General features: G+C 41.9%; 2 protein-coding genes across 8 annotated transcripts in view; one reads left to right on the forward strand and one right to left on the reverse strand.

Moving 5' to 3' along the window:
• Positions 1 to 5,660, forward strand: part of NRDC (nardilysin convertase) — a 42,865-nt gene extending 37,205 nt beyond the window's left edge. Inside the window, exons 26-31 of the mRNA XM_084637613.1 lie at positions 377 to 429; positions 1,289 to 1,372; positions 3,923 to 4,013; positions 4,436 to 4,552; positions 4,973 to 5,062; positions 5,450 to 5,660. Of these exons, the coding sequence (XP_084493739.1) occupies positions 377 to 429; positions 1,289 to 1,372; positions 3,923 to 4,013; positions 4,436 to 4,552; positions 4,973 to 5,062; positions 5,450 to 5,647 (633 nt within the window). The 3' untranslated portion in view covers positions 5,648 to 5,660. The remainder of the gene's footprint in view (positions 1 to 376; positions 430 to 1,288; positions 1,373 to 3,922; positions 4,014 to 4,435; positions 4,553 to 4,972; positions 5,063 to 5,449) is intronic.
• A 1,751-nt stretch (positions 5,661 to 7,411) lies between these two features.
• OSBPL9 (oxysterol binding protein like 9) overlaps positions 7,412 to 26,275 on the reverse strand; it is a 142,354-nt gene continuing 123,490 nt past the window's right edge. For 4 of the 7 annotated variants that reach the window (XM_084637620.1, XM_084637614.1, XM_084637616.1 and 1 more), the window contains 12 exons: positions 25,884 to 25,996; positions 25,384 to 25,502; positions 14,369 to 14,454; positions 13,920 to 14,094; positions 12,645 to 12,729; positions 12,251 to 12,361; positions 11,749 to 11,812; positions 11,505 to 11,645; positions 9,360 to 9,438; positions 8,727 to 8,818; positions 8,223 to 8,358; positions 7,412 to 8,053 (listed from right to left, as the gene is read on the reverse strand). In XM_084637620.1, coding sequence (XP_084493746.1) covers positions 7,979 to 8,053; positions 8,223 to 8,358; positions 8,727 to 8,818; positions 9,360 to 9,438; positions 11,505 to 11,645; positions 11,749 to 11,812; positions 12,251 to 12,361; positions 12,645 to 12,729; positions 13,920 to 14,094; positions 14,369 to 14,454; positions 25,384 to 25,502; positions 25,884 to 25,996 — 1,276 coding nt within the window. In that variant the 3' untranslated portion in view covers positions 7,412 to 7,978. The remainder of the gene's footprint in view (positions 8,054 to 8,222; positions 8,359 to 8,726; positions 8,819 to 9,359; positions 9,439 to 11,504; positions 11,646 to 11,748; positions 11,813 to 12,250; positions 12,362 to 12,644; positions 12,730 to 13,919; positions 14,095 to 14,368; positions 14,455 to 25,383; positions 25,503 to 25,883; positions 25,997 to 26,275) is intronic. The other 3 variants (XM_084637617.1, XM_084637619.1, XM_084637618.1) reach the window with 1 other exon arrangement.

Here is a 26,275-nt window from a genome sequence, read left to right on the forward strand (position 1 = left end):
GAATCACTGAGGCTTTAGGGCTTGTCTTCAGATTACAGTACTGCAGTGGCACAGCTGTAGCATTTTAGTGAAAAATGCTACTATGCCAATGGGAGAGATCCTCCTGTCAGCGTAGTTAATCCACCTCCCCGAAAGACAGTGGCTGTGTCAACTGGAGAAGCTGTTCTGTCGACAGGCTGCTGGCTGTACTGGAGATAGATCGGTATAACTGCATTGCTCAAGGGGGTGGATTTTCAGTTGTTCCAAAATAACTTTGTCGTGTAGACCTGGCCTTAGTGTTTCTTGTTTTGATCTTTGATCGTGCTTTTGTACCAAGCCTAAACCCAAGCTGCTGTAAGTAGCCATGCCTTCTGACTGAACTACTGCTGTATTTCAGATGCACATGGAGGAGCCTTGCTTTGACTTCCTGCGAACCAAACAAACCCTTGGGTAAGTTCACTGCATTGGGTACAGCTCCTTTATCACACTTGAGTCCCATGTGTACGATGTTACCACAGAAACGCCATACTGCATGGTGGCTAACTCCTGCCATGGTGTGGCTGAAAGGACAGCGTAACATGCCACAACCAAAACCAGCAGTGTTCTTTGACACCATCTTTAACTTAATTGCTTTGGTGCCCTTTGAAAAATGGCAAGGTTATGCTTAGTAAAGCTGCTGTCAAGTTACTGGCAAAAAAAAGTTTGCATGCAGCAAGGTCTTGTCGTCCAAGTTTGAGTCCACAACCAGAAGTTAATGTAATTTGTCTAAGCAGAAGATTTTCCATCTAGCTTGGTGATCACCATTGACTTGGACTGTGGAGCTAGACTTCCTCAAAAATAACCTCCCCTCACTCTCTCCCAAGTAGCAACTACTATAGCTTCCCCACAGCATTTATGTGAGGGGTCTGCTGAGCTGGAATTAACTCCTGTCACCACTGCGGGTGCATCCCTCTCTGTTTAGGCCCTTTCATGAGAACTAAGAGACTCCAGTAACCCTGACCGCACCATACCCGTTTTATGGGGATTGTTTCACATTCACAGATCTGGGTTGCAGGATTTCTCAGTACATGAATACTCTGCTAAACATCTTACAAAGCCCAAAAAAGGATTTGCTGAACAAAAAAGGCCAAGACCATTTGATGCAAGAGATTTGATTTGTTGTTCCAGAGTGAATCTTTTGCATTGATAGACACCTCTTTGCTAATAATACCTTACGTCCAAGTATTGACAATATTCTGATTTCATAGCTATGGATGGTAAATGTAAAATGGCTTGTACTAGTGGAATGACTTTCTCCTTTTGGTTTAAGCTACCATGTGTACCCGACCTGCAGAAATACATCTGGGATCCTCGGGTTCTCTGTTACTGTAGCAACACAGGCAACAAAGTACAAGTAAGTCTCTTACGAATTTAATAGGGGAGGGCATGTTAATGATTCCATCTTGTGGCCCTTTGAATTCTGTGGTTCTTCACAGCTAACCTCTGCAGATTTTGGCTGTAGTAGTAGTTGCTTACAACCATGCAAGTGCACAGCCAAATGGGCCATCAAGGTCTCCTGAAGGTCAACCGAGCACAAATAGAAGAAGAAAATTTCAGAGATGAGGATCTCCTCCTCCACTGAACACTCTGGGAAGCTGGTACACAGACCGTGTTCAAAGCTAGGGCTAATCTGAAAGCATCCCAGATGGACTCAACTGTTATGGTGGAATAGGTGCTCTTTCCTAAACTCAGAAGTTGGACTGAGTCTGATTCAGCATATAGGGCTTTAAAAAACAAACACAATATTTTGAAATGCACCCAAAAGCTACTTGGAAGCCAGTGGAGTTACAGGTGTAATGTGTTCCAGACAAGAAACCTGGCTTAGCAGGTCGGGTCACTGCGCTCTGCCCTGTAGTCAAAGCTTTCCGGTGTAGCTTCAAACACATTGATTATCTAGATCAGTGGTCCCCAACCTTTCTGTGGGAATAGCATATTCCTATTTCCCAGAAGACTGGGGCAGGCACCAGACACCCCGCTGCTGAAATGCCGCTGAGAAACAGCAATGCTTCTCTGCGGCGTTTCGGCAGGCAGTTCACCGGCGGCAGCATTTCGGCGGTGCGGTGTCCTGCGGGTGCACGCATCTGCCCCGACAGACGCCATTGTGCCCGCGGGCACCGCGTTGGGGACCCCTGACCTAGATCCTCATTCAGCAAAGTAGTTAAGTATATGGCATAAGTTTAAGTATGTGCTATTACATTTTGCTGAATTGAGACCATAAGCAGGAGCTGATAAAGAGACGGCCTGGATAACCACAACTCCTTGCTAGCAAAGGCAAAGCAGCACTCCAAATCAGAATTCAAACTAGGATGCAGGGAGGGATATTAACACTGGTTTGATAGAACTACTGCTAGGAATAACAATCATTTCTCTATTTTTGATCCCTTCGTTGAATGTATGGGGGAAAGTTCTTGAAGAATTTAAATATTGCCACTATTGAAAATAACGGTGGAGGATTTATTTATGGTAATGCAAGAAGTAAATAGGATGTGATGGAAAAAATGGAAAGATGGAGTTTAAATGTAAAGAAAAAATTTCATGGTGGTGAAATGTACATGGTTATGAAATAATATCCTAAGGAAAGCAGTGGAACCCCCATTGTGTGATTTCATTTAAAACTAAATTGCACAAAGCACTAGAGAATGTATGATAGGTAAGGCTATGTTTATGTCATGGAATTAATGGAAGTCTCAGAATCTGTGACCTGTGACATTCTCTGCTTTAGCCCCATGGGCTGCAGGACTCTGGAGCTGGCAGTCAGTGGGGCCCTGGCAGGGTTTCAGTGCCAGGCAACAGCCCCCTGCAAGGTTCCAGCAACTGCCAACCTGAGAATAGGTCTCAGGCAAGTGGCTAGATTTCCTCCAAATCCCCTTTTCTCTTTGGGAAATATGGTCACCCTGCAGCTTCCAGCTGTGGCAGGCAGAGGGGGAACCCTACAGCTCCCAGCCACCATGCTGGTGGGGAAAACCATGGAGCTGCAGCAGCAAAAGTCAGACAGGTCACAGCTTCTGTGAATTTTTGTTTATTGCCTGTGACTTTTTTACTAAAAAATAACCATGACACAATCTTAGCCTTATTGATAGGGAACAGTCCTAGAGTAGCAGGGAGATGGACTGTGTGTGGATTTAATATATCTTTTTATCTCCTATTCTAAGAACAGTTAAATCAAGATGAAAAAAGGTGACCTCATGACTGGAGCTACATTTGATTTGACTTATGACAATAGGTAGCTTTCACTGAATAAAACAACAAATCTAGTCTCAACTATGAAGTACACTTCTTTGAACTACCATAGAGATAATAGTTTATTCTTACAGAGCAGCTCTGCTCTGAAAAAGAAACCTGAAAAATAATTGTGTGGTGATTTTTCTGGTGACAATTTGGCCACAACTTAAGGCAGCTGGATAGATTCCATGTTTAGAAATTGCCAACCCTGGAGGGCTTATTTTACAGGTTTTTGAGCTGGCTCAAGAAGGTGAGAGGAGCTGCATATTAATATTCTATCTCAGTAGTTAGACAGCTGGTAACAGTTGTCTGTCTTCTCATCTGCTTCACTGTCCCCATCCGAAGTACAACTATTTTTGGTAATACTGTTGGCCCTGACAGATGATGAATCAAGCATTAATAATCTCTTGCTTGATATAGGAGTAGCACTGTCTTCCAAGTTCTTTCCTAGCTCTCTCTACCTTATTTCTTAAGGACTGGAAGAAACTGAAAATGGAAAGGTCTTCACATTGCATGTACCACAGCAAGGAGGGGGATGTTCTCTTCCACTAGGCCAGTGTGTTTTTCCCTGTCAGTGTATAATTCCTCAGGCAATGCTTTGCTGTTGATGTTAGTTCCCAAATTCAAAACTGGTTACTTATTGGAGTGCTATATATTGTGTTTCTATTCTTCTTTTTTCCAGCTCTGAATTGGTCGACAAGAAGATAGAAGATTTTCTTTCTTTCTTTGAAGAAAAAATCAAGCATTTAACTGAAGAAGCATTCAGCACACAGGTAAAGGGGACCGATCAACTACATAAGAATACCAATTAGTGAAGGAGTAGAGTCAAAACAGAACATACAATCTGTTTGCAGAAAGTGGAAGTACGCAGCTACATTAATATCTGCATCTGCCTGGTTTCTAGGAAGTGGTTGCATTGTACAGTCGCATCTCCTGAGGGTGCCATCTGAATTTAAGTACAGGACAGATTTTTCTCTTTTGTGAATTTTTACTCCCACTTGTCATGGAACTTTCACTGTTTTCTGGAAGTGGCCTTAAGGGGGACATGGCCTCATACAATGGACTCTAGGGCTGTTTGTAATTCAATAAACAGCCCAGATATAGACTGATGCCTGTTAGATTTAGCACATTCAGTGTTTGCTTTGCATTAGAATCCCAGCTCTCAAGAAATTCTAAGTGGGGTTGTCTTATACAGGTCACAGCTCTAATAAAGCTTAAAGAGTGTGAAGATTCCCATCTTGGAGAAGAAGTGGATAGGAACTGGAATGAAGTGGTGACTCAGCAGTATCTGTTTGACAGGCTTGCCCGTGAGGTAGTGAATTTGTTAATACTGCAAATAAAGTTTCTTGAATAGAAGTTTTAACCTCTTCGTAGCAGGTGCTTTAAATCACAAAATAGCAATGATTCAAATAAATGTTTGTTAGGTTGTATACACATAATAGCCACATGGAGCCCTGATCCTTGAGGGCCCCAGAGTTTTACAAGATGTGAAGTTACTGTGCTTAAGAATGAGCTCCATGCAGAAATTAATGGTGACACTTGAAACAGAGTGTTGTAACAAACTTTATTTTCAGAGATTGTGGAAACTTAAACATGTTAGTGTTTCCACCACAAACTCTTGCTTTCAAGGCTTATAAATTTGGCTGCAAATAATTGCTGTTAAATGTTGGGAATTGGAATGCTTTTGAGATAGTGTTCAGCAGTTTGAAAAGTGTGCTCTTGTGGATTTTAGATTGAAGCTCTGAAATCCCTTACGAAAGCAGACCTGGTGGACTGGTTCCAAGCTCATAGAGGCAGAGAGAGCAAAGTACTCAGTGTACATGTGAGTATGGGTGGATGCAGTTCTAGATTGGACTAGATTCCCTCTGATAACTTACTCTTGTCCAAGCTCTGTATTTAAACTTGTCTTGCACTGTGTCCTATCATCATTTTAGAAAGACTTACATGAATTGAAACTAGTTAAATTTAACTAGGGTCTAGAAATGGTGTAACTGCCTTAAATCCATCTCAGGAGAGAACAAGCATAAATTAATGTGCTCTGAAAATTGCAGGGGAAAAAAATCACTGCCTAGGTTTAGTCTTCTACTAGCATATCAAGCTTCTGGGGGGGGGCAGACAATTGAAACAAACTAATGCTTCAAGACCCATTCATTTAAAATATTAGTCTTCCTGCTTTCTTTATAACAAAATCTGGCCTTTGGCTTTTCAGGTGGTTGGATTTGGAAAACATGAAGGGGACTCAGAAGTACCAGCTGTGTCTGATGTTCAGAACTCCTCATGTGGTGAAATACCTCAGCTAACTTTCTTACCTCCTTCCTCCTTGATGACTAACACCACTTCCATCAAGGACATCAAAGCTTATACATCAGCTCTGAATGTTCTCCCTTACCATAAAATATTAAAATAAATTTGTCATCTTGCCCCGCTGTAGTGTGTAATTTAAGTTATTTACTGTTTGAGAAGTACAAATCATTTTGTCTCACCAAACTAATGTGTAAGATTATTCCTTAGCTTTTAAAATTAACCTTCCTTACCCTCTTGAAAGCTGGAACAACTTAATTTTTACAGCTGTTACAAGGAAAATGTTCCTGATATAAAACAACTGCCTATTCTTAAATAGCCTTTCTAAGAAATAGAATAAAGGCAAAAGAGGGAGAAGGTTACTTTCTGTAGCTGCATGGTGTTAAGTCTACACAAAGTATTAGTTTAAAAGTTTACAGATGGTTCAGCATGAATGCTAAAGTGAACTGTGCAATAATTACTGAAGGAACTGGTTAGTTGTCAGATACCTACAATGCACGCTCCTATTAACAAATGTGTTTAAATAAAAATGTCTATTTTCTATCCAGGCTGCTGTATATTATAAAAGACAGTCTTATCACCTTTTTTCAGATCTATTACTGCTGTGTGTAGTGAATGGGCCACTTAAGCCTTGCACTTGAGGTAGTTATAAAGTAACACTAACTCAAATCTTAAACACAAGTATTTAAATTTCATCATTAGCATTAACTGAGTTGTTGCTGATTTTTTGCCCCCCTCTACTAAAGCATTAAATAGGGTTGTCAGTTGTAATCTGGCAGTATGCTAATATAGGTTTAGACTGTAATTTATCAATTATTGTAGGATTAACAGTGTGTGGTCTAAATGCCACTTTACTGTCTATCAGTAGCTAGGGGCTATAAGGATGTGGTAAGGTGAATCTTATTTATCAATGCTGTTAAAAATGTAAACTTACTGCTACAAAACAGTGCAACAGACTAATACCAGTTGGAAATTGTACTTTGTCTTCCCCAGAACACTCACTCACTCGTTACCACCCCTGCAGTGATGGAGAGAGGTGAAGGAAAAGCATCTTTTTCTCCTCACTGCATCCCTGTGGTGGGGAAAGGAGAAGCCTCCATGATCATACATCAGGTGGCAAGGGAAATCCAAGGCTAGTAATACAAAAGACAAGTAGTTACTCTCCGTCACAGAAGAGCTGTCCTTGTTCTGCTGAGGGAGTGGTCCCTTCTAAAGCTTTTCTATCAGTTGCTGTTAGATTTCTAGTAACTTTCAAGCCTTTATACAAGTCTACAATGATGTCTAGTAATACAGTATGACTACACAAGTTAATTCAGGAGGGGATAAATCTGACTAGATTCTATACAGCACCAGAATAATCATTTTGAGTGAGTTCATCACTATCCTATTGTTTCCTCAAAGCTTAAACACTGTTCAACCCTTACACAGTTAGCAAAATTTTGAGAGCATATCTGGCTACGGCCAGCTTCCAGAAAAGTCCTGTTACTTCTCACTGCCCCTGGCTGATTCACTCCAGTGCATGGACATAATGAAGTGAAAAATCTATCAGTATTCTCACCCTAACACAGTGCACACTAAGCAGCAAATCAATGCTAGGTAAAGCTTTCAAAAGTACTTTACATGACTTAGGCTACAAAGTGCTTTTATCACTTGAAATGGGATTTAGAAAAATGTACTGGATTTTTATAAAGTGGTGATTTTTCACATACTGAACATTGGGAAAGTAATTTTTTTTATCGTAGCAGTTTCAAAGCAGTGTTGCTGTGAATGGTTTTTATGAAATAAATACAAATCCATAAGTTTGAAAAATCTATTTTATGAAGCTTTAAGATGCACTGAGTATTTCAATTGTAGTCTATGGTTACATTTTAATTTCTAAAATAAAAAAGTTTTGGGGTGAGACAAATGCCAAAAGGTTTGATTTTTATCATACAGGTGGTAAATAACATTTATGTAGATTTCTAACAAACTTTCCAATCAAAGGAATCCTCATATTTACACATCAAAAATGTTAACTGGATTTAATTAAGTGAAGTCTTGCATTTATATATATATTTATATATGTAGAGCCCCAGAATATTATGCAACTGGTACCAACTATGTCCTTTACAGTGGTTATACCAAGTGTATGCTTCCCATAACTTAGGCCCAGGTTTCATTGATGCTTCTGAAGCATGGGTGAGGGCTCAGCCATCATGTCTCTGAAGCTTGAATACACTATCTGAATGGTAAAGTCCAAAGCTACTGTCAAATAGTTAAGACATTTCCTGCTTTAATTGCTCATCTGCATTATTAAATCCAGTATCCCTGAGATAGGAACCACTGTAACTGGAGGGGACAGGATCTCCAAAATAAAGTACTTGATCATCATAAATTTATCATGTAGTTGTAAAATTCACTAAGCCAAGACCTGAATGTTTTAAGTTTTTATAACCACTTAATGTTTAGTGGCAGCAAGTCGTTTCAATAGTGGCTCGTCATAAACCCAACATTCTCCATCTTCATGGAATAACTAGAAGAAAATAAGGGGATAATTAAATGTAAATTTTTATGGAAAAGAATGAGGTAGAACACAGGTCGGGGTGCTGATGATAGAAACCATATATTTGGTGTTTGTTATCACTACTTCAGTTTAAAGGATAAAAGCCTTTCAGGTTTACATTATTTGAATAAAAGCTCACCCTTGTTTCCCACGATGTCTCTTTCTCCTTTCTGGCTCTAGCTTCAGCTCTTTGTCTTTCTTCCAGTCTGTGCTTTGCATCTGTGGCTGCATCAATGTCTCTGATTTTTAAGTTGTAGGTTACATCTTTCCATAGGCTAAAGAAAGAGAGGCTATTATTTTCAGATGTTGATTTAGGGGAGGAAGCAGTGCTACCAGGCTGTAGAAACATTTTTACTGAATCTTATTACTATAAATAAATCTGTAAAGCCTTTAACATGTTTAACTAAATCAAGAAAATTCTGAGATCCAAGTTCAGGTTCGTTTGTACTTATTTGGGAAACACTAATTTAGTTCAACGACCAGTTCCAGTGCTATCAGCTATAGCCCCACAGTGCTGATTAATCTGTATAGTTTGGGTACATTTAACTCTCTCAGTTTTTACAGAAGTTCTATTTCAAAAAAAATCCTCAGATCTATGAACAAGATAAGAAGCCTTCATCTGTCACTTTAATGAAGCTCTTACCAGCGGGATTCATATTCCTCTTGGTCTTCCAGTTTCTTTACCTTCTTCTTAATTGTAGGCATTTTCTTGGTATCTATAAAGACTACACTCTCCTAAACAGAGAAAGTTATTCTGCTGTTAATGTGTTTAAAAATAAAGAAAAAAGTAAAGTTTAGTCTAGCCTTTGTTCATACAATATGTACAGAAACATTTCTCTAACATTTATTGGCAGAGGACAGATAAAGGTCTGTTTCTTGCTTTAAGTTCTTATAGATTTCTGTAGCAAAAGCCTAGAGTTCAGCTACCCTCAGAGCAATTTTAATCCAGTGTGAAAAAAATTATTCAACACCTACTAACTTTCAGGCAGCTTCACAGGAGCATTCTCCCTGTGCTTTTAACATCTCAACTACTGAAGTAAAGGAGTTTAAGGTGCTCCACTCTTCACTTTACCAGATCCTTAGTTTGACCTAAAGCCACCATTTACAAAAAGCAGGTGTGGAACTTTTACAGTAGTCCCTTAGTATACAAAGTCAGTATTTTCCATCCACAAGTATATATACATACAAAATGCAATGGCGTATTCTGACTTGCCAGCAACACAAATACCTAAACACACAGTTTCTGATAGAGTAAAAACAAGGTAAGTTGCTTTACCCCTGTTGCATATTTTGCATACATGACACCATTCCATTCACCTTCAATTGAGCAGAAGGATTTCTTGTCATTAGGAGAACTAAATGAAAGGAAAAGTAAAATAGTTAAATTCATTATTGCACTAAAAAACCCGCCTATCAGGTCCTTCTTGTCCTAATTACTATACATATAAATAGTAAGGCAGTGCTTGAACTAAAGAACAGAAAGTGTCAATAGAGATGGGAGAAAAATAGTATTATCTCCATTTTACAAATGGGAAAATGGGTGGAGAGAAGTGGTTTTTTTTTTTTTTTATTGGTGTAACTGCACTGGTGCAACTGCACTGGTGCAAACTCTTAGATTGGCTGAGCCAGTGTAAAACAAGGTTTGATCCGGAGCAGAGTGTCTACCCTAGTGCACATTACCCTAATCCAGACAAGCCATACGTTACTAAATTCAATTCACAAACCTACAAACAAAAAATTTGTGGAAAACTACTAACACAGGGCAGGATTTTCAGAGGTGAAGATTGAGTGAATGTGTCCAAATCCCACTGAAATGCAATGAGATTTGGCTGTCTAATGCTTGTAGGCCTACCATATGAAAATCCCAGACAGCCTTAAAGTACAGCTAAGAGAATGAGGCGCATTAATATAGATGTTGCTGTAAACAGTCTTACACTAGCAATATAATGTACAGCCCTTTGTCAGCCTCCTTCCCTCCCCTTAATTATTTGTATTACAGTAAAGTCCCCAGTCAGGATTGGGGCCCCCAAGGTCAGGGGTGGGCAAACTATTGCCCGGGGGCCACATCTGGCCCTTCAGATGTTTTAATCTGGCCCTCGAGCTCCCGCTGGGGAGTGGGGTCTGGGACTTGCCCCGCTCCCGGAAGCAGCAGCAGGATGTCCCCACTCCAGCTCCTACACGTAGAGGCAGCCAGGAGGCTCCACATGCCACCGCAACCCCCACAGCTCCTGTTGGCCAGGAACGAGAGCCAGTGGGAGCTTCAGGGGTGGCGCCTGCAGACAGGGCAGAGCCGCCTGGCTGTGCCTCCTCATAGGAGGCAGAGAGGGGACATGCCGTTGCTTCCGGGAGCTGCTTGAGGTAAGTGCTGCCTGGAGCCTGCACCCCTGACCCCCTTCTGCTCCCCGAGCCCCTGTCCTAGCCCTGATCCCCCTCAGCCCCACCCCAGAGCCAGCACCCCCAGCTGGAGCCCTCACCCCCATACACACACCCCAACCCCTTTCCCCAGTCCAAAGCCCTCTCCCAAACCCTGAACTCCTCATTTCTGACCCCACCCGAGAGCCCTCACCCGCTCCTGCACCTCAATTTTGTGAGCATTCATGGCCTGCCATACAATTTCCATACTCAGATGTGGCCTGAGGGCCAAAAAGTTTGCCCACCCCGTGCTAGGTGCTGATTTAACACTAAGTAAAAGACAATGCCTGTATTGAAGAGTTTACAATCTAATTTAAGGTGATGCAACAAATTATTATAACCAATAGGGGAAGGAAAAACGAAAGTATCAGTGACGGGATCATGTGCACAGACAGTCTCTAACCACAATAAGCGTGAATTCAACTACAAATCTAAATTTTATTAGACTCCCCGTACAGAGGCCCAGGCTGAAATGGAGATGCTATTCTATGTCAGCAACATTACAGAAAAGATCTTTTAGGAGTGGAACTAAAGCATAATCATTTCTATAATAAAGCTTTTGCTGCTAGGTACGTAAAATATAATTAACTATTCTGGCATATGGGCAGGATCCATCTATTCCTGCAAAAGGAGAGAGGAATATTTTTGCAGTAGGGCATGATAGATCCTGCTTCAAGCAGCTTTCCTTCCATCTTAATGCACATCTTCTGACTTGATATGCCCAGACTAATCTGGTGGCCCACAACTGGGAGCAATGACATGGATGTAATCTTTTGCTATAAGAAAAGGAGGACTTGTGGCACCTTAGAGACTAGCAAATTTAGTCTCTTAAGGTGCCACACGTACTCCTTTTCTTTTTGCGAAGACAGACTAACACGGCTGCTACTCTGAAACCTATCTTTCGCTATAGTTGGAGATATTGAGTACAGCCATCTAAATTACTCTTCTGAAAAAACAATTGTGAGCATTTACACAAATGGAGCAAGACTGAAAGAGAAAAAAAGCTTACAAAATTTCAGCTGTAACTCTATGCTTCTTTCCTCCATAAAAAGGTTTTGTGTGGAAGATGATGCTAGCATTGTAGCCTGTTTTTGAGCAACTAATACTGCATTCTCCACCCAGTTCTATCCATGGCACTGTGAGAATAGATCTGCAATGATAAACAATTGCACTTTTCAAAAACTTAAAAAGAAACAGGTGCTCACTGCCATCTCAAAAAATTTTAAAGACTAAGAGGTATAGCATTTACTTGCCTTCCATAACCATTGGGGAAAGTCAAAATATAGTGCTCATCATAATCTAGGCATGTCACACAACCTGTCAGAAAGAAAAAATTACTACTGTACTAATAATCAACAGCACTTTTAGAGGACATTTCACATAGAAATCTCAAAACACTTGACAAACGTAAGCATTACAAAAATAAAGAGGTTAAAGGCCTGATTTTTGGAGGGGCTGAGCACCCATCATTCCTATAGCTTTCAATAGGAGGTGTGGACATTCAGCACCTCTGAAAAGTAGCTCACTCAAGGACAAGCGGTGTCCGTGATGCACTGGAAATGGATCCTGGGTCTCTAGCCACTGACAAGACTGCTACAGCAGCTACTTGGTCAAGTCATCAGAAATTTTATTGAGCATGAGTAATACATTGCAGGAAGTTTGTAGAAATTGCTTTTTCTACACAATTAAAATTGAGTTAACATTAGTTTCTTAATGCTCAAGAGTTTACCTTTTAAACTACATACACACACTTACCTTGCCCTATATTATGAACACCAATGGACATCCCCAAGAATTTTGACTTGGTCCAGATGTGAGCATTGAATTGTATTCTCTTGCTAAAACACTCGGCATAAAATGCTGAAACTTAAGAAAAAATGTAATACAACAAGACATTTATAATAATTAGAAACAATTTTTACATCCAGATAAATTACAAGATATTGCAGGGGAGGTGAAAGGGATAGAGAGAAAGAGCGAGACTTTGCAATTTACTTTCCAGAAAAATGATCTAAGGAGAGAGAAATGTCAGACTGAAAATTCATTGTTAAACAGAAAATATTGATTCAAGGTCAAAACTTAAAAACTGACTTCACTGTTACTCAGTTCCTGTCCAATAGTATAAGACTCCAGTAGCATAGCAACTTACTTGGAGGGTGGTGAGAGACCTGCTCTGCTACAAATGTTACACTGTTTTTGGTAACCCAAGGTATTGGTCCCTCTGAAACAGGCTCCTGCAAACAAGTTAAGAGTTGCCTTCGTTTGACATGGTACATACAGTTTTCAAAAATATCTAGGACATGGTCCATTGAAGTAGCTTCTATGAAAACTATCCATCTCTTAACACAATTTTAGAATCCTAACATGGTGCAGCTTCCACATAGTTGTCGGTTTGCTGGTTTGAAGAGGAAAGGTATGTACCCACTGATACCGGGCCTTTTAGAGAACATCCCAGTTTCTGGAATCAATCTGATTACAGATACATATATAGTGTTTGGAAGGTGCTCAGGGATTACCGTGATCGTGCATAAATATCTAGGATAGATGACTTCTGAGTTCACACCTTGCTACCTAAAACCCCTATGATACATTTTATATCTTCCCAGGCTGGGGAATTCTGAGTGAGCTAGGAGGGTCTGAGAAGCTGGCACTCGTGGAACCAGATATGCTGCATTTTAAACTGCTGCAGCCTTTCCTCTAGCAGCAGAAGGGAGTCCTGCTGCCTCTGGTCCATCCACACAGCTGACACATCCGAATGCTTCAAGCTGCGCTTCTCCAGCTTGCCCAGGCTTTGACCGGAGAACAGAGGGCTCGTCTTTCTGTTTGTGACCAGAGGAGTGCTGCAGTTCATGACCTTTATCTGACAGCCATGTCTGAGCAGAGTGCAGGAGGAAGAGAGAGTGCCGCAGAACTGGATTTCTGACTCTCTCTCTCCCTGTCATTTAATCTCAGGACCTAGATCTTTGGAAAGATTTTAAAATATGAAATGCTCTGTCCTTCAAAATCATGGGTAAGATTTCTAAGAGGAAAATGAATCCAGTTTAGGGTCAAAGGTTAGTAGCAAAGAGGAAACCCTGTTAAGGCTGCTGATCTAGACTTCAAGGAACTAGAAAAAGGACTATATCTGCAGTAATTAAGACCAAGAAATGTATCCCCTTGGGACTGGACAGAATTAACAGATTACTTTCTGCATGTCAAAGGATTCTTAAGAAATTAACTATTGAAATTACACATTGTTTGTAAAATAACACACATTTGAGAAGTCTGCCCTAAAAAAAGAGGATGGGAAAACTTCCATTAGGAAAAGAATCACAGTATTTTACACGGTTTGCTTCTGGTACAAACCCCATGCCATTCTAGTCAGAGATTAGGGAAATTATTAGCACACATTTTAAGCAGTAAAAGACACCACCACAAAACTAACCGTATTATCTTCATTTTCAGCATTTGGTAATATCCAATGACACCGGAAGATCTCGCCCAAAATCGGATTGTAAGGCTTTTTAGCGACAGATCCTTTCCTTCCCGCATGAAAAGCTGAGAGGTACCATCTCACCACTTGAACCATTCGGTCTTTTGGATCCTTTTGGTCATTAATACTAGAGGAGGGGGAAAGTATAGTTACTAAACACTGAAATAAGTCACTGCTGTTTGAAACAGGCGTAAGACACAAAATTACTACTCCAGTGTTTTTTTCTTTAAACTCAGATTGAGAAGAGCTTTTTGAAAAATGAAAGACAGACTAGATGGTATATAGATGCACTTTGCATAGTTTGGATAAAGATCAAACATTCCTCAAAACAGTAAGCATATACTCTTGAAACTGCACAAGGCAATATCAGAACTGATTAATACTGTACTTAAATCAAATACCTCACAAATAAGTCCGGATGTGCAAAAAAGTCAGCATACATCTCCAAAAGTGATCTTCTTTCCAGAATAAAAGTTGGAAGAACCACCTGAAGAAAGAACAATACCTCAAAACTCTTAGAACGATAGTATGTTAGTATCTAGAGAACTCCAACTCCACAGCATACTTGGCTTTCTGAACTGTCAAGACTTCCATTAGCATTCAAAAAACACTTTGAAGATATAAAGCACAACACAAGGGGTGAATACTATTATTATTGAATGAATACAACTACAAGAAAAGCCCTATTATCAGACAGTTACTAAATAAAAAACCTTAAATTTTGTGATGTCTAATGGAATTGCAGTTGCTCTGTAACTACTTATGGACATTGTATGCTGACCAGATTATTGGGATGTTTACTGTATGAATGCTGGTTTAATTTAATGAGGGGCTGTAAGGAAAAACAAGGAGAAAGGGAAATAAATGCTCAAAATTGTTTACTGAGGGTTGGCTTAAGGGTTGTTAAAAGACAATGCCCAAGTTATTAGCTTTGGAAGATTCTACCTTCCCAGGCAGCGCTCCAGACAATTAACAAAACTGGTTTTATTGAGAAGTACCAAAACCAGAGAACAAAAAGGACTACAGCACTTTTAAAAACTATCACTCTCTCAAGAGAGGGATGGGTTATTTGGGGGGAAACACACTGACACACTGACCAGCCATAGAGGAAATTAGGCCTGTATAGATCACAGCTAAGGGGATGGAAAGCCTACAGAAAAAGCAGACATGTAGAATGTTTTAAAACATTCCTTCTCTAAACGTTTTGTTCCTACAGTTAAAACAAAAGTATTTTGTTTTAAGAATGCTGTTTAGTCACCAGATACCATTGGTCACAGGCCCCTGAGAGAAAGAAAGACAGAAAGAAAAAGACAGACAGATCATTTACCTTACAGTAAATGGAGTTTGAGATGTGCGGTCTCTATGGGTATTCACTGTGGGTGCTCATGTGCAGTGCGTGCCTGGCACCAGAAATTCTTCGATAGTGCCTATTGGTCTGTGCCTGCACCTCCTTGTGCTGCAAACAGAGGGCGTAAGGGGCGGTGTGGATCAACCACCTCTTCTTCATTTCCTACTCTACCCTGAATCACATGAGGATTTGACGCAGAAGGAAAGGAAGATGGATCATGACTATCCATAGCGAACACACATCTGAAAGAACTCCAATTACTATAAAGGAAGTAAACTTCCTTTCTTCAAGTGCTGATCCCTATTGGTACTCACTGTGGGTGACTCCCAAGCAGAGACTAATAAGGAAGGGGGTGGGAGGACGAGCTTTGAATCACAGTTGGAGGATCACTGAACTGAAGGAAGCATCCCTCTACATAGGCTTGAATCAGGGATAGTTCCTGGTAAACATGTGGATGGAGATCCAGATTGCAGCTCTCCACATCTCTGTAAGTGGGATCCTTTGCATGGATGCCACTAAGGCTGCCTGTGCTCTGGCTGAATGAGCCCTAAGAGATTGAGGAGGAGATCCTACCTTTTTGTAACAGAGAAGGATGTAACTGAAAATCCATGTTGTAAGTCTCTGGGAGGAAACTGCCTCTCCTTTCATCCTCTCTACTATGGAAACAAAGAGATGGCAATCTTCTAAAAGCCTCCATCCTATTAAGACAGAAAGCCAGCGCTCTTTGCACATCTAGGGAGTAGAGTTTCATGTGCTCATTCTTCTGAAGCTTCAGGTAAAATACAGGTAATTGGACTGTCTGGGTTAAGTGAAAATCAGAAGGAAGCTTGGAACTGAACTTGAGATGCAGTCTCCGGGATGGCATACAGCAGATCCACCATAAGAACATCAAGTTGCCCTACCCTTCCGGCCTAGGTGACAGCTGTGAGGAAGGCCACCTTCACTGATATACGTAACAGGGAGCAGGAGGTTCAAATAGTGGGTTCACTGAAGCAGAGAGTACCAGGTTCAGATCCCAAGCCAGTGTTGTGGGAATGTTCTCATGATACTTTATTTTGTGGGGTGAGTAAAAATTGATCAGTTTTCCACCAGGGAATGGAAAGCATTAATGGCTGCTAAATGTACTCTCAGTGAATTGAGTAAAAGGTCTGAAGATTTCAGTGAGAGGATACAGTGTAGGATAGAGGCAATTCCGGCCCCCTCTGGAAGCAATTGATGCTTGTGGCATCACAGGGAAAAGCGCTTCCATTTGGCAGCATAATGCTACCTTGTAGACAGCTTCCTGCTATTGAGAAGGATGGCCTGGACTTTTTTTCAAGCAGGATTTCTTTAAGTCAGTTGCCCATCCAAAAGTTAGGTTGTCAGAGGGAAGGATGCCATGTTAGGAGGGCTGGTCCTGACCCCGTTCTGTGACAGTAGGTTCAGAAACATCCATAGGAGAATACACAGATGGAATACCATTCATAGAGCCTCAATGCCCCTCAATGCAGTGCAGAAAGGGTGATCTGATGTTGGCTGCACCAATTCCAGAGCTGTACAACCTTCCTGCAGAGTAGTGTGGGTCTTGCTCTGCCCAGTTTGTTTATATAATAAACAGTGGTCATACTGTCTGAGTGGATCTGGACTTGAGTGGATTGAATGAAAAGCAGCAATTGCTTGCATGTTCTTTATACTGCTTGAAGCTTGAGGAGGTTGACATGTAGCATGTATTCTTGTGGAGTCCAGGAACCCTGAGCAATATCATTGTTCAGGTGCATTCCTCAGTCCAGAAGAGATGCACCTTTGCCGAGTGTTCTTGTGGGTGGGCTGGGAATAAAGGGAACTCCTACATTGTTTCTCTTCTTCCACCAAGTGAGAGGTGCCTCGATGCTTGGAGTAAGTGAGAGTCTCTTGTCCAAGAAATCCCTGGCTGCAATGCAGACCTTCCTCAGGCAGGTTTGGAGGCTGCACAGGTGAAACCTGGCGAAGGGGGAGTCACATATGTGCAAAATACCGTTTAGCGTAGGACCACCAAGCAGGCCCTGACTGTCATTTGACGGCTGAGTTGAAGTTGGAAACTGAGTGTCATAGTTCAGGGCAACTGCACCTGTATTTCTTCATCGTGATCAAGGATGGGCACCCACTCTCAGGCTTCCGGCTCCCCAGCCACCATCTCTCTTGGGTGCCAGATCCCTAGTTTTGAACCTATGACACCCCCACTCCTGACCTTGTTATTCCTTAGTTGTCCCACACATTCAGCTGGATCCCAGGTCCAGTGGCTGCTCCTAGAAAGCTGGAGGAGGAGCCTTTAGATGTCAACAGGCATCTGCCCGCCCGCCCACCTCCCAGAATTTCAATTAGGCAGGCACACGTCTCTTTCTTCCCTGACTGCATTATTTCCAGACTTCGCAGTCCCCTGACTACACTGCGAATTCCCCACAAAGTCAGGCTGCCTAAGCAGGCCTGCTTTACTTTTCTCCTCAGACATGATAAATAATGCAACTGCCAAAGTTAAGCTACCGCACAGCTCTATCTAAACAAGCACATTTATTTTTCAGGTAAGAGCACTGCAGAGAAAAAATAAAACTCACACATATGCTAATAAGCTTACTAGAGGTCTCCCCAACTCCAACAAGGGCTCTGGCCAGCGAACAGTCCGTCAAACCCCATCCAAAGGTTTTCCTGTGGTCACAAGTTCAGAACACTTGTTCGCTCAGAATAACCTACCCATGGCTCTAAGAGTCACTCCTTCATGCAAGCTAGGTCTTTGCCTATTTGTGGTCACTTCAATCAGCCAGATATAAGGTCCCCTCCCCAGGGCAAAGCTTCAGATGGCGGAGTTCTTGCATAACCAGAACAGTCAAATTTGCATACCTCTCCTCCTAGAGATGTCCTGGGAAACCCACTTGATTCTGAAGTTTTACATTGTTTCAAATAGTTCTTTGAAGCTCATAACATTTCCCAGTGTTTACATTTAGTCAGGTTTTCTCCTTAGAGACATTACATACAGTTCCACAATAATACAAAAACATTTCCATTTTAATCCAATGAACTCCCAAGATACTTAAACTTAATTCATTACGGTTTCTCCAGGATATTGCAAAAATTGCCATATCTGCCACACTGAGGTCTTCCATCATGAGGACTGTGTCTTGTGTTAAGTAAGTCGTGGGCACAATTGAGTCCAGGACTGCTCCTATAAATTCTATAATTGTTATAAGTGTTAACATGGACTCTCCTGGGTTTACCTGAAGACCCAAGGAGTAGAAAAAGGTTGAGCAGGACAGTGAGCATTACCTGCACTTCTCCATTTGATCGACCCTTGAGGAGCCAGTCATCCAAGTGGGGCAACAGATGGTAACTGTAATGATGCCGATGTGCTGCTACTATGGCCATGCCCTTTGTAAATACCCTTGGACCAACTGAAAGGCTAAAGCGAGCACCTTGTATTGGAAGTGCTCCAAATGCACCATAAAACACAGGACATTTACTGTGTGTGGGGTGGATATCTATATGAAAATAAGCATCCTTTAAATCAAGAGCCATAAACCAGCCATTGATGTTCAGAGACAGGATTATAGCAGTTAAGGTAATCATCCTGAGTGTCGAATGAAGACATTCAACAGCCCAAAATCAAGAAAACCTGTCCTTTTGGGGATGAGGATATATTTGGAGTAAAAGCCCTTTCCCCTGTGTGGAGGAGGTAGCAGCGCTATCACCCCTAGTCAGACCGGGGAGTCTACCTCCTGTTTGAGAATCCTCTTGTGAGATGGTGGGGCAAGTACTCACGGAGTGGAACAGGTTACACCAACCTAGATCTACTTTGGACAAGGATTCCAAGAAGTCAGATCTCTTTGGCAGAAAGATCTTTTCCTCAGCCGGCCTACTATTCCATATTGCGTACTACCAGGAACATATGTTAAGTATGACTTTATGAACTACAGTAAGTTACCGGAGTTCATAAATAAATTACCATAGGATTGAAGACCCCCACTTCCAGGCTATCCTTGATGATGGGAAGTTAGTAGCCAGATCATCCCTTCAGGCATTACTTGATGCAGTTAACACAGCATCTCGTTCCATGGTGACCTTGGTGGTCATGAGACAGGCTTCAAGGCTGCAGTCAGCAGGGTTTACCGAAGAAATTCAGGTAATGTTAGAGAATCTCCTCTCTGAGGGTAACAACCTTTTCATTGAAAAGACCAATGAGTCACTTTAGTCACTCAGACTCCCATGTCACTCTCTGTTCCATAGGAATCTACTCCCCAGCGCGTTGCAGAAAGTACTCGAAGGCACTGCAATATAGATATTGGCCAGCCCTGCAGCTGTGAAACACCGAGAAAGCACCAGAGGGTATAGAACAGCAGATACACTACCCCACCCCTTCTTCAGACCCAGCCATCTACCAAAGGTAGGATTTTGACAGGACACTTGAGAGCTGTCAAGCAGTCGCAGTACAGCCAGCTTCCCTCATCCCGTTTGGTGGCTGCCTGACCCATTTCCTTCCAATGTCTCAACATCTAACTTTGGACAAATTCGTCTTGGATATCCTCTCAACCAGCTACATGATAGTTATAGAATCAGAGAAATATAGGGCTGGAAGGGACCTCGAGAAATCATCAAGATCAGACCCCTGTACTGAGGCAAGCTCAAGTAAATCTAGACCATTCCTGACAGGTTTTGAACCTATTCTTAAAAACCTCCAGTGATGAGAATTCTAGAACCTCCTTTGGAAGCCTACTCCAGAGTTCAACTGTAAATAGTTACAAAGTGCTCTGAATGTTGGGGAAATAACATGGGGGGAGGGAGGGCGGGCAGAAGAGCAGGAAACCCAATACTCACTAATTAAACTACAACTATTAACATTATCTATGAAAAATGGATTTACAAAGCTAGAAGTTATGGAGGAGGGTTCCATCCCAAAACAAAATAGTAGAAAAGGAGTAGAGGAAGCTCTCAGTTGGCATCACCCCTTATGCACTCTGTTTGCAGGATGAGGAGGCGCAGGCACGGACCAACGAACACTGCTACTGAAGAATTTCTGATCCCGGGCACATGGTATGCATGTGCACTCACAGTGAATACCCATAAGGACCAACACTCAAAGAAGAACTAGAGGTGCCAGAACTAAGTCAGACCTGCTAGGTAAGCATGGTTGAGACACAAGGTGGAGTAGCTCAGATCTTAGTCTAGCAGTAGGAGAATGGAAAATTTCCAACCCAATAATTTCCTTTCTACTAGCAGCGCCTCCCATAATTCTGATACGTATGAGCCATTTCCCTTCTGTCTGCATTTTCCAGAGACAGTTCAAAGCTACAGCACAGACTGTACTAGGCATGCTGTCTTGCTGCCAGATGATTAATTTCAAAGCAGTGAAAAAACTCTTACAAAATGATTAGTAACAATAACTTCCGTGCCAAGTAATTAGGTACCGTAGGCCACTGCCTATGTGGCAACTATCCAAATAAAACTCTGACTTATGGCTTTGAAGGCAACCAGGGTTGGCAGAACTGTAGAAGACGCTGCAAGTAGAAAGGAAATTATTGGGTATATAATTTTCAATTCTGCAGGCCAGCATCTCCCACAAGTCTGATATGTATGGGAAGTATCAAACAGTGAGCAGAGTAGCAGCGAGGGATGTAAAAGTGAACAAGAAATAGGAAGACACCTCCTCCCCTTTTTGAATTGTTCAAATGTCAAAGTTATGTCTGGACCACAACCTGCAGCCCATTCCTGTCTATGCACTCAAAATTCACTTTCCAGCCTCTAATAGAGGTGGTAGCTGGTGACCATGTGACTTCTCACAGATTTCTGCAGTGGAAGTGTGTGCTCTTTTGGCCCAGGAGGTGGCCATGTAAGTTGAAGAATGCACCTCAATTCCTTCTGGAACAGTGCGTTGAATGGCTTGTATGCCTCCAAGATGCGTAGTCTGATCCATCTGGTAAGGGATAGGCTGTATACTATAAGCACCTTGGGATGAAAGAAAGAACAGGGAGCCCAATCTCCTTGTGGATTCTGCATGCTTGAGGGAAGTCTTCAATGCTCTTCTTACATCTAGGGTGTACCACTGTTTCTCAGTTGAGTGCTATGGTCATGGGCAGAACAAAGGAACTCAGAGGCTCAGGTGGTTAGGGCTTTCAACATCAGCAACAGGTCCCATTTAGGAAAGATCTGGCCAGTGATTGCTCTGAAAGATCTGGATACCTGATGGTTCTTCCAAGGAGCCAGAGGATCCTGTGAATAGGACACTACTTAGAGCTGATACCTGGAGCTATGATAATGGGCTGAAGGCCCTTATCAGCACCTTCCTGAAGGAAGTTCAGAGCGGCCTGAATACCAGTATCCTTGGATCTGCACTGCATTCTTGGCACCACAAACTGAATTTGGTCTCCACAGAGGAGCAGATTTTTAGTGTGAAAACTCTCCTGGATGAGAGCAGAATCCTGCTCATTTTGGAAGATAGTTGAAAAGCCTAATGATTGCTTTTCAAGAGCAACACTGTCAGTTGAAAATTATCTGAGTATTGATGGAGGAATGGGCCTTGGAAAAAAGATGTCTTGTCTCATTGGAAGCTACAACAAAGGTTCCAGCTTCAATTCTATTGTATGACAGAACCAGGGCCTTCTTGGGCAGTACAGAGTTAGCATGGTCACCCTTGCTTCTTCTCATCTTATCGTTTGGCTCACCTTCCCTAGGAGAGGGAAGGGAAGAGATGCATATAGCAGGTTTTACAGCCAGCTATGCAACATAGTGTTTGTCCACATGGACTTGGGGTCCACTTCCTGGGTGAAGAATTTTTGCCATTCTGCATTCTTGCAATGGGCAAAGAGGTCAACTGGGTGGGGACCGAACATCTGCAAGATCAGAGTGAAGACTTTCTGGTTCGGCATTACTCATTACACCTGCTGAGCCAGTCGTTTGTGGGTACTGACTTTAGGGAAGGGAGAGTCTTGTTTGCCCATTCCATTTTCTTCATCATTTCTGATGTAGAGCTATGCTTTTTCTTCCCCCTTGGTTGTTTATATATGCAACCTGGTCGTGTTGGCTGGCTGGACCAAGATGTGGTCACCCTTTAGGAAGCTCTGGAATCTTAGTAGAGCTAGCCTAGCAGCTGCAAGATCCAAGAGCTTGATGCTGCAGTTCTTTTCCCTGTTGCTCCAAATACTGTATGTCATTCTGGGTCACAGAAGTGCACCCCATCTCTCCAGTCTAGGGTCTTTTGTGAGAACCTGAAGGTCTGGAAGGCATATGGGAAAACCCCAATAGATGTTGTCTTATCTTTACTGTCCTTTGTTGCCCCAGGACTTACCCCCGGGTCACCTGGATGAGGTCCTCATCTTCGGAACCTCTCCCTGTTCTGCTCTGTACCTCCTGGTTGGTTTTTTCCATGGTGAAGTTGAGGCTCCTTGGGTGGACAGGGAACCCAACATGCCTGTACAAATTTAGAGCCCCTTGCCCTAGCAGAGATAGGGTTGGCAGGGTGCAGGGTAGGCACCTTTTACCTTCTGCTGAGCCTAAGAAAGCTTCCTCATATACAGAGCACTTCTGGGGTTTTGCCTGGTACTTGTGCGTCTGCTCTGCCATGTCTGAAAGGGGGTAGAGGAACTCAGCACAAAGACACTTCAGTGGAGGCTCCAGGCAGCTGTGACCACCATGTTGCTCAGACCCCAGACCAGGAGGCAGCGAGAGGGCTTGAAAACAAATAAAAACACATTAGCTGCCCAAAAAAACAGCTAAAAATAACCAATCTAGAAGAAAAGCATGGGAGCAAAGTGAACCAGCATTTGACTGCTGCCACAGAGGCTGGTAGCAAGAAGGAGAAGGGGACATGGCTAGCACAGGTTGTGCTGTAGCTTTGAACTGCCTCTGGATGCTGCAGACAAGAGGGGACTAGCCCACACATATCAGTATAGTGGGAGATGCTGGACTGCAGAACTGTGAAATTCCCTTCCAGGAGCGGTAAGGGTATGTGGCCTGACATGAGGGTGCACTCACAGGGCTTGTCTACACTACTGCTTAAGTTGATGTAATTTAAGTTGCTCAGGCATGTGAAAAAGCCCTCCTCCCCACTCCCTTACAGCGATGCAAGTTACATCGACTTAAAGCAGTGTTCACATTGTGCTACGTCATCGGGAGACGCTCCCACTGACATAGCTTCCGCCTCTTGTTGATGGGAGAGCACTCTCCCATTGGCATAACTCATCTTCATCAAACACACTACAGCGGCACAGTGGGTTGTAGTGTAGACTACCTCACAGACTAGAAAGGGGGACAGTGGTGCAGCTAGACCTGTAGCCATAACGAGGTTTTTCTTCCAACAAGAGAATTTAGAAGTAGCAACAAGTCTTTGGAAAAAAAAAAGAAAGAATTCCACAAGTAGCCGGCCTAGTGACTCGTAACAGACAAACTCAGAGGAAACCAATATTCTTTGCTAACAAGAGTAGCAGCTCAGCACAGTTTCCAGAGCTGTAATCTCTGACAGCAGTTCAGTGTAAAGCTTCTGCTGACAAGGCAAAGCACTGCAATCCACCTAGTGACCGATAGCACCCTCTTTCCTTCTTTTCTATCTGAGAAAGGATTTCAAATATCGCCATGTATTGACATATTGCTAAAAACCCATCAGGTTCAGGGAACTAGAGAAGAGAATTAAAGATGAACCAACATTAATGATTTACTGAGCAATAAAGGTAACTAAAGTGATGTACAGAAAGAAATAAAAGCAAAACAGACTTCTATATATCACTAGTAAATGGAGATTGTTGTTTAACAAACACTAACTTACATACATGTAGACAGTTCACATTTAAAGGGTAACTGCATAAATTTATCATACGTCATCTATAAAAGTTTAAATATATGATCCAAACACACACTTGAAGCTCAAATCTGTGCCATAAAACTATGGCTATATTAACAAAAGCATCTGAGGATAAACTGCTTCTCTACTCCACTCCCATGCTGTGATTTGAGAGACAGGAAATCATGGATTACTTAAGCATCTAGTCAACATTTGGTGTTACGTAGAGCTGGTTGGAAAAATTCAATTGAAACACTTGTCAGAATTTGCTGATTTACTGAAATCAAATCCTTTCACAGAAACAGATTCTAAGGCATTTCCAACAGACCTAAGGCAGGTTTCTATCAGAAATTGGATTCCTGTCAGCTTGTCCACTGGCTCCTCAGCTGCTAACTAAGATAGGAGCCTCACAACTTTGCAGCCAGTTTTCCCAGACTCCCCTTCAGCCAGGAAAGCAAGCTGCTGAGGATCTTGGCTTCCTGGCACATTGCCAGGGACCCTGGAAGGCAGCTCTCCCAGGGCTTATGAGCTACTGAGGACTCAGAGCTACCCAGGTCCTCAGTAGTCCCCCTGGCAGGCTGTCATGATGCCACAGACTGCAAAAGTTCTGGCAGCAGCAGACTGACATGGACATAATTCTTGTTAGTTTCACAGTTGCCCAAAACTGAACAGCAATGGTGAAACTGATCAAACATTTGTTAATTTGACAAGGACACCATGATCTTGTACAATGCAATTTGCTCATTTCAATCCCCTAGGTCATTTGTGATCCCCTAGACTACCCATGGAGTTGGGATAAGAGAAGTAAGATCGCTAGAGGCAGTACTCTTCTTCCTGCCTCCTCTTCTTTCTATGAAGACAAGAGGAGGCAGGAAGAAAAGTACTGCCTCTACAGATCTTCCTTCTCTTATCCCAACTCCATGGGTAGTCTAGGGGATCACAAATGACCTAGGGGATTGAAATGAGCAAATTATCACTTTTGCTGGTAAATTGCTTCCCCAGCTCATGGGATTTAGCAATTCAATCAGTGTTGTCAGCATTAAACTTATCCACTTTCCCACCTCTACATTGAGAGAGATCCAGAAAAGGAATAGCACGAAGAGTAATCTATAGGGAGGCTGAAACAGTTAAAACTTATCAGAACAACAAATATACACTTGCAATAGTATCAGAAGTATAATATCCTAATAAACACCCTCATTTATTAAAATCCTCACCTAATACAATATTGTAGCAATATTTCATTTACACAGCATTCAGATTTTTCAAGAAGTACGGCCTTCGAGTCTTACCTTTGTTAGATCCATTCCTAGTCTAACCTGTGATAAAAGATGCATAATAACACTCTTATGTTCTTCCACTGACTCTCCTTCACCATCATCATCTCTATCATCATGAGGATCAAAGAGATCTAAAAAAGAAGTCCACTCTGTCATTATGTTTCTTAAAACACCCACCCCCCAAATACAACATTCAAAATCGAACTTACATCAGTAAGTCCTAACAGAGCACATATTTTATTTAACATACAGATGAATTTTCTTTATTGTTTCATTGAATAAAGCCTTGTTGAAAAATACAGAGATCACAAAAAATATTTTAGGATTTAACCATATAAATAAAAAGGTAAACTTTCACAAGTACTGAAACACTCACCTACTCTTAAGATTACGAGAGAGACTGAACCCTCTACAAACAAGCTATTAGAAATTTTTTATTAAGCACTACATTAAATATACCTGGATTCGTACGGAAGAACTTTCTAGAAAAAGAGCTAATGCAATTCTCTTACCAGCATCATTTGTCCCATTAGACATGGAAGAATTCAGGGATTCTGTGGTGTCTGGGCGTTTCAAACTACTTCCTGTGCTGCTGCGAGTCAGGACTGCTGCAGATCCTGAGGAGCTACAGAAAAGTATCAAGTTCTCACGATTCAGAACATTTATTTCAAGGCAAAATATTAGGATTTAACTAAATTAAACATTTACATGGGGGCTGATTAGTCGATAAGTGCATTTATGGAGAAATTACAAGACACTGCAATATTCAGAAGCGAAGATGGTATATACAGCTTCACATAATATAATACTTCGAGTGGTATGTGGCCTAATGATTGGGTAAAACCTCCAAAGTGGGACTCAGAATGCAACCCATACAAAAACTCTAAATGCACACACAAAAGCG

The sequence above is a fragment of the Lepidochelys olivacea genome (genome assembly GCF_965140295.1).
Source record: "Lepidochelys olivacea isolate rLepOli2 genome assembly, chromosome: 8".
Classification (NCBI taxonomy): domain Eukaryota; kingdom Metazoa; phylum Chordata; order Testudines; family Cheloniidae; genus Lepidochelys; species Lepidochelys olivacea.